Source organism: Clytia hemisphaerica, unplaced genomic scaffold, assembly GCF_902728285.1.
Source record: "Clytia hemisphaerica strain Z4C2 unplaced genomic scaffold, Clytia hemisphaerica genome assembly, whole genome shotgun sequence".
NCBI lineage: Eukaryota > Metazoa > Cnidaria > Hydrozoa > Leptothecata > Clytiidae > Clytia > Clytia hemisphaerica.
This window is the reverse complement of record NW_027103685.1, coordinates 63,396-70,992: the sequence shown is the minus strand read 5'-3', so window position 1 is coordinate 70,992 and position 7,597 is coordinate 63,396. Positions and strand designations below refer to the sequence as shown.

At 33.2% G+C, this 7,597-nt stretch overlaps 2 protein-coding genes and 1 long non-coding RNA gene across 3 annotated transcripts; 2 read left to right on the top strand and 1 right to left on the bottom strand.

Moving 5' to 3' along the window:
• The first annotated feature begins 499 nt into the window (after window positions 1-499).
• LOC136803842 (uncharacterized) lies at window positions 500-991 on the top strand. The gene is made up of 3 exons (XR_010846210.1): window positions 500-552; window positions 703-779; window positions 894-991. It is a non-coding gene; the product is annotated as an uncharacterized lncRNA (long non-coding RNA).
• A 174-nt stretch (window positions 992-1,165) lies between these two features.
• Window positions 1,166-3,004, top strand: LOC136803839 (uncharacterized). Its single transcript, XM_067060559.1, has 6 exons — window positions 1,166-1,415; window positions 1,528-1,618; window positions 1,734-1,886; window positions 2,007-2,143; window positions 2,250-2,414; window positions 2,607-3,004. Exons 1-6 carry the CDS (start codon window positions 1,379-1,381, stop codon window positions 3,002-3,004), a joined length of 981 nt encoding a protein of 326 aa, XP_066916660.1. The 5' UTR covers window positions 1,166-1,378.
• A 338-nt stretch (window positions 3,005-3,342) lies between these two features.
• Window positions 3,343-5,109, bottom strand: LOC136803838 (probable ATP-dependent DNA helicase RecS). The gene has a single exon (XM_067060558.1). The coding sequence runs from the start codon at window positions 5,107-5,109 to the stop codon at window positions 3,343-3,345; it is 1,767 nt and encodes a 588-aa protein (XP_066916659.1).
• Window positions 5,110-7,597: the final 2,488 nt, after the last annotated feature.

The following is a 7,597-nucleotide window of genomic DNA, read 5'->3' as shown; positions in this document are numbered from 1 at the left end:
GCAGCAAATTTGAAATAAATGTACAGAGCCAGAACATTTTAATAATCAACATCAAGCTTGAGAGAATAAAATAAAATTGAAACAGAAATTTTTTATTTGATTTAGTTCTGCGGTGATAATGTCGATATGGAAGTCATTGTGAGGCATCAAGGACTTGGCAATCCTAACAGAAGTCATCACTGGTTTCATACAATGGCTGTCAAATCACGAGTTTTAAAAAAAGATGGTAATAGCTTTAGTTATATTATTAGTTCTTCTTACAGTTCTATCAACTATCGTTTTCGGTAAAATGTAACAGATTAAAAACAGGTTAAAAACAAAATTTATAAAAACAACTAAATCTATTCTTTAGATTTCAGAACACCAGACGAATACACCAAAATGAGGCTGCTACCAACGAAAAACACAAGTCGCGTGTTAATGGAAAGCTTCAAAATATTATTTGCAAGAATGTTGGTCGATTTCCTACCAGCATTCAAATGTTTCTCGAAAAATGTTACAAGACACATCAGCCATCCATTTTCGAAAAAGATGAACGAAAAATCTGATGTTGTAAGAAAATATATTTTTGCTTAAACGCTTTAGGGGGGTCTATCTGCCTGACAGTCACATATCTTAAAAATAATTTAAAGAATCAGTAATTTTTTAATTCATAAAAATGCACTTTACATACGCTAATAAAAACAAGTAATTTGTTTGCAGGTTTCTCTTGGTGTTATTTTCGAAGGTGAACAATCGTCCTCCGGAATTGCAGAAATCTCAAAGCAAATTCAAGAAAGGTAAAAACATTAATATATAACAATAGCTAGAATTTTAAAATATATTTGTCCCTAATCAGACTGAGATTGTCAAAACGCTAAAAATATTGTTAAAAACATTACTGTGATTTATAGGTATACTCCCGTGAAGAAAAATGAAGATGGAAAAATCGAAATTTTGAAACCAATTCTAGTAGTCGGAGATCAATTGACCGAAGAACGTTTCTCCAACATCAAAAAGGCCTTTCAAGCAGGAGATACATCATTTACCAGGCTGGAAGGAATTCAACCTGCCTTTGCTGATTGGCACTTATTAAAAACCCTTTTTGAGGCAAGTTAAATTTGATTTCCATAATAATGAATTTAATTATAAAGTTTATGCGAAATAAGTGTAAAAATTATATAAAAACAATTACTCTTGTACATCTACTTAATCTTAAAGTTTTTTTTCTCTTCAGATCAAAGATAAAATCTTCAGAAAAGATTCATCATCAGAATTTGGGACGTCGACTTGGTCAATTAATGTTCTGCAAACTGTCAATGCAAAGAAAGGACCTCACAAAAATTACAATTCGTATAAAGAGTACTCGGATAAAGAACTTAGTGCTCAAGCAGTTGCAATGACAATGACATATTTTAACATGAAAAACTATGGAGGTAAATAAATGAAAAACTTATCTGATAATAAAAATGTTTCCAAAAATACAAAAAAATTACTTCTGTTCTATCAAAAAGCTAAATATATAATAAAAATCACTTCTTTTCCTAGATGACCCTGTTCCCAATGATATCAAAGAAACGCAGGACGAGGAGAAGAAATTCAACTGGCTATATGGACATGTTGAAAACATCATTAAAAAGTAAGCTTCAAATTAACTTGTAATAAAATTTTAAAAGCAAGTAACAGGGCATAATTAGTTTTTAAATTCTTATTTTATTATCTATCCAATTAACAACAAGACTATTTATTTTTAGATACGTTGTCACTTACCAGGCTGATCAAAGTGCATTGAATCCAAAATCGACAAACCGAAGGATTTTTCGATGTCACAAAAAAGATTGCAAGTTCTTGTACACGCATAAAAAGGCAAGAAACAAGCATGAGAAGCAGGTTCATGGGTACACAAGGTATATAAAGTTTGTTTTAAAATTGCTTAGTGTCAAGAAAAACAAACCAAATTAAAAACTATTTAACTAAAAAATAATTAACTTCAAAATCAAAATAGTTTCACACTTTTTATTTTACAGAAAAAGGAAGGACAAACTTTCAACAAAACGAATGGATTGTGACGTTCTAAATAAAACAGACCACAAGTTGGCTTACCAAAAGGCATTATTTACAATGAATATGTTACTGAAAAACATCCATGATTGTATTAGAGAGGGTAAGTGAAATGAGAAAAAAAGTGTAGTTTAAGATCAGTACCTGTTATCATTGTTCTAGATTTTAAATAAGAAATGAGTAAAATGTAAAGGTTATGTTTTTTTCAGGTGATGGAGAACGACTCCTTGAAAGCTATAAATTTGCTTTATTGTACCTCAAGCACTACAACCACACAAAGTACAGTTTTGGCCTTCTGAAGCTGTTCACGGAGATTGAATATCACCCAGATCGTGCGCTTGGTTTGATATGGGGTCGATTTGTAAATACAAAAGGTATGGATAACACTAAATGATATAAAACTATATGTAAATTAATGTCATATAATAAAATAGACACCCTATCAGGGCTGAAAATAAGCGTCGGTTATCGGTCAATGTCCAACTGATTAAGTCGTAAGACCGACAGAAAAATAGAAACTAGATTGTCAATTAAAAGCCCTACAAAATACTTTATTTCTTTTAAAGGATATGCTGGTCATAACATTTCAATGGATCTACATTTGGAACATTTAAATGGTTATCTCAAGGAGGGCTTCAGGGCACTGAGAAGCAATTTAAACCAGTCAAACGCTGATCGAGTAGCTAAAACCCTCAACAATGTGAAAGATTTGATCCAGAATACTGAAAAAAGCCTGAAAGCCCAAGCCCCAAGAAAATCCCACACAGTTCCTTCATTTTATGAAGACGTTAAAAAGCTCGCTGAAGAACTTGTTAAAGCAGATTCAATGAAAGAGATTCCAGATCGAAATCATGCAAGCTTCCAAAATTTCAACGAAAATGTTATATACGGTCTTGACTACGATGGTATGAATGACTGGGTTAAAGCTTATAAGAAGAAATATGCAAAACTGATTAATTCGTAAATATAAGGTTTCATCATCACATCTTTTTTTTTTTTACTGATGAACTTTAACAGCTGAGCTAGGTTTCTATTTTTTTGTGTGAGAAAACTTTTAAGAACAATCTACTTTGTCAAGATTTTGTCAACAATATAAGTTAAGAGTAAACAGAATAAACAAAATTAATAGCTAATTCATATGCATAAGTTAGGATTACATCTTTCCTAATGGAAACACCCAAAAAAGAGGCAAAGACCGGTAGTTTCTTTTAGGAAAAAATATGTAATGCTAACTTATGCATATAATTTTTTTGTAAATAGATCATTTATAAGCTTTTATAGTACATAATAGGAAATTTCATTTTAATCATCCAATGAAAAAAAATCATCATCACTACTACTAGAATGTGATGAATCATTTGAAAACACAAATTGTTTTGAGAAATGGTTTCCAAAATTTTCAAGATTTTTATCATAAAGACCAGGATCTGGAATGTCATTAAAAACTTCAAACAAAATTACCATAATCTCATGAGCCAAACGTTCATTATTTACCATGGTACTTTCCAAAATAAATTCTTTAGTGGAAATGTATTTTAAATTTAAAATAACATTATCAATTACATCAAGTGTAAGGCCAGAAATAAGCTCTGCTGGAAAGATTGAAGTACCAGGTGATGCATCTTGGAGGCGTTCAGAATTTTCCAACATGAGCTCTCGAACAAGATCTTCATCGTCAAGAGAAACTTCCCGGAAAATTACATGAGAAGGCCCTGTTTGAATCGGTTTCGGTGGTAGAAATTGAGGAGCAGATAAAAGATGACAAGGTGTTTGACCATCACCAACACAATAACACTTTGATGCACAGTAGCTGCAGCAATCATGAAGCGGAGACAAAGGAAGAACATTGTAACCAGATGGATTAAGAGGGGAAAAAAGTGCAGTACGTAAGCAACCAAGCTTAACCTGATCAATGTAGCTTTTCATTTTGTCACTAACATTACCACTTTTACAGCCAGGATATGTGTACATTATGACATTACACATGTTTGCAACATTGCGACCAGCTCTACCAATTTGTTGTGCATAATCCACGGTATCAAAAGCTGGACCAAAATGGATCACAAAAACAACGCCTTTTGCATTTATACCGCAACCCAGTGCACTTGTGGAAATAATAACTCTGATATCAGTTTCTTTAACCAGTGCATCAAGAATAATATTTTTCTCATCTTCAAAAGAAGAAGAATGAAAAATTTTAAAACGTTTGCGAACATCTTCGGCACTCAATATATTACTGACCAACAATTCATCATACAACCAACCAATCATATCAACTGTTCGACAATAAATTATAATTTTTGGGGCATCTCGACCATATTCCTTTAATCCTTCAAGAACCCAAAATAAACAATCTGCAGATTTAGTTTCCAAATTGATAATGTTTAATTTAATATTTTTTCGATCAACAGACTCAGAAATTATATTGACAGTGCGGGAAAGATTACAACTACTTTTTATTAAGTCAGTGATATCAACATTGACGGTGGCACTTAAGGCCAAAACTGGTAAATTGATGCGACAAATGGAACGTAGTTCATTAATTTGCTTGAAAGATTTTCTAAAGGGCTCCTTGCCAAAATCTGCTTCACCCCAAACTACTTTGTGTGCCTCGTCAACTACCAGACAAACCAAATTCTTAATAAAATAGGTGGAACCAAGCATGTCCCTCCAATGTTTCTGCTGGACGAATGACTCAGGTGTCCCAAACAAGATATTAAATTCACCTTTGGAAATTTGAGATATTTTGGAAAATTCAAGTGAAGAAGCCTTTAAGCCAAGTGTTTGATTCGTATTACAGGATTGGACTTGGTCTTTGATGAGTGCAACAAGTGGGGAGATAACAACAACAAGTGGGTTCTTGATATCAGGTCTGAACTTCTTGACACAAGCTGGCAAGATTTGATAAATCAAACTTTTTCCAAAACCAGTTGGCAAAATACAAAGTGTATCCTTCCCCATCAAAATACTATCAACAGCTTCAAGTTGTTTGTATTTTAGCTCAAACCCAGTTAAACCATTACAAAAATTTCGAAGAGATTCAAGTTTGGTTACTGCTGCAGCCGCCATTTTTTTCCTTAATTATTCGATGTTTTGATTTTGATTTCACCGCGAAAAGAAAATATCTGAATTTCGTCAGCCAATCAGAATTAGAATCGGAGAGACAAAATAAGCCAATCAGAATGTTTCATCCGAATTTCGACTGAGATTGCGCAACCCCCACCAAGCGACCCTTTTATCATTCCTCATATTTTCCTTCGATTAACAAAAGTCTACGGCATTAACTTAGTAGCAATAACGGGGTTTCTCGATTTTATAAAAGAGACGCTTGGATTCCCAGGCTAGGTTGGAGCTTGCCCAAACACATTACAGGCAAAATTTAAAAATATCAATTTTGGCTCATAGACTTCTTAAAAAGGATTTTCAGACTTTTTCGTAATAATATTTTTCGTTCACTGGAAGGTATTCTTTCCAAAAAACCAAAAGTTTTTGAATTTTGGCAAATTTTTATTTTTCGATGACGTCATCGCTTTATGACGTCATTTTGCCTTATTTCCTTAATATCTCCTGATATATTCACTTTCAGATATAGGTTATGACCTTTTTCTTTATCAGTTTTTTATGCTCTTTCGACTGAAACAAAAATTTTTCAATTTTGACGACTTTTTATTTTGGTTGCAATAGTAACCAATGACGTCAGTTTCCATGGCAACGGGTGGTCACACCCGGCCCCACCTCTCAAATTTTGATCTTCTACATTCAAGGAACAATATTCAATCATAAAATCCCTTTGCACAAGCTGCTGCACACGGGAAGCTTTTTCCCGACATAGTGGCCCCTACTATAACTATGATTTCCTGAAAATTGAAGATTTATTTGTAAAAGAGAATCCAATCATATATAATTTTTTGTTAAAATCTAATCTTAAAAGTTAAGATTTGAGCTTGACATCAACTGTTTTACATTTTTAATAATCATTAAATATGAATTTTCCTTGAGAGTCACTAAACTTTTTCAATAGAAAGGGTTAAAGGGGAATTAACGTTTGGAATTAACCCTGAGATTTTTTTTCGAAACATTAAAGAGGAAGAAAAATGTGATCGAACAAAAAAAGAACCACTTCATCATGTCTTTTATTCATTGAGTTATTCAATCTTTAATTTCTCACAATTTTGATTCTACAATGGAGAAAAACTCCCCCTCTGTTGATTTTGTGACGTCACATGTGCTCCAACTATTCTTACTGTTACACTCTATTTGGTTGTAAAAGAGATAAAAAACATAAGAAATTAATCTTTTTTAGAGTAGTTATAGCAAAAGGTTGAAGAAATAATACTAGGAGAGTCTAGTTAGTATTCCAAAGGTGCAGTGAACTTTCTAACGGTAAAAAGAAACTCAAAAACTGCATTTTAAATCATCATTCACCACTCTTCCCTTATAAAAAAGAGAAACACAGGGCGTATGCTACGTCACATTTTTCGTATCCATAGCAACGCAAGGGAATTTTCAAACAACTCTTATTCCGGATGTAGAAGAGTAAAGCCTTATAAACCATATATATTTGAAATTGTCTCAATGAGCTCTATTTGAATCTGTAATTTATTTGTTGACAATTTTGAAACGTTAATTCCCCTTTAAATGTATAATAATGCTGTGTTACGGACATAACTTTTTCTTCTTAGGGTAGAAGAAGTTCTTCAAAAATGGTTGAAATTTAGCAAAATCAAAAACATGAACGAAAAAACCGACAAAAATCAAGAAAAGCAACCATTTGAAGAAGCTAAACAAAACCAAACATGCACTCCCACCTCCTGCTCAGATGACGATGACCAAAACCGTCTAAAATGCTGAAAATGCCACCGCATGGTACACTACGAGTGCACACAATTACCGCTTTATCAGCTGCAAATTTTTGCCAACACTTATAACGAACAATATCTATGTCAGAATTGCGTGCGGATAACACGATCTCTAATGAGTAAAATAGGTGAGAACTCGTATCATATGATGCAGAGGGAGATTGAGAAGAAGGACGACGTCATTAAAAAGCTCAAAAACCAGCTATCCAAGAACCGCAGCCTTAAGAACGATATCGAAAACATCTTAACCAATAAGATGGCTGACTTTGAAATAAAAACCAAGCAGATTATAAAAGAAGAAATAAAGCAAACGACGAATTACATAGAGAAAACATCAGAAAAAACATACGCTGAAATAACTAAGAAACACAAGGATAATTTCAAATCAGCAGTGAGAGAACACCAACAAGAAAACAAGAATGAAGAAAGGGACATCGAATCAAGAAAACGAAATATTATTATACATGGAATGGTGGAATTAGAGGTAGACAACAAAGAGGAACAACAGGAACAGGACAAAATAGATATTGAAGGTATACTAGGTAACATTGGCGTTCAAGATATCAAACCGTCCCACCATCATCGCATTGGACAAAACCAAAAAGGGCTACATTGGCGTCCAATCAAGTTGATCTTAAAAAGTATAGAGGAAAAAGAACGGATAATGCAAAATCTGCATAAGCTGAAACGATTCAATG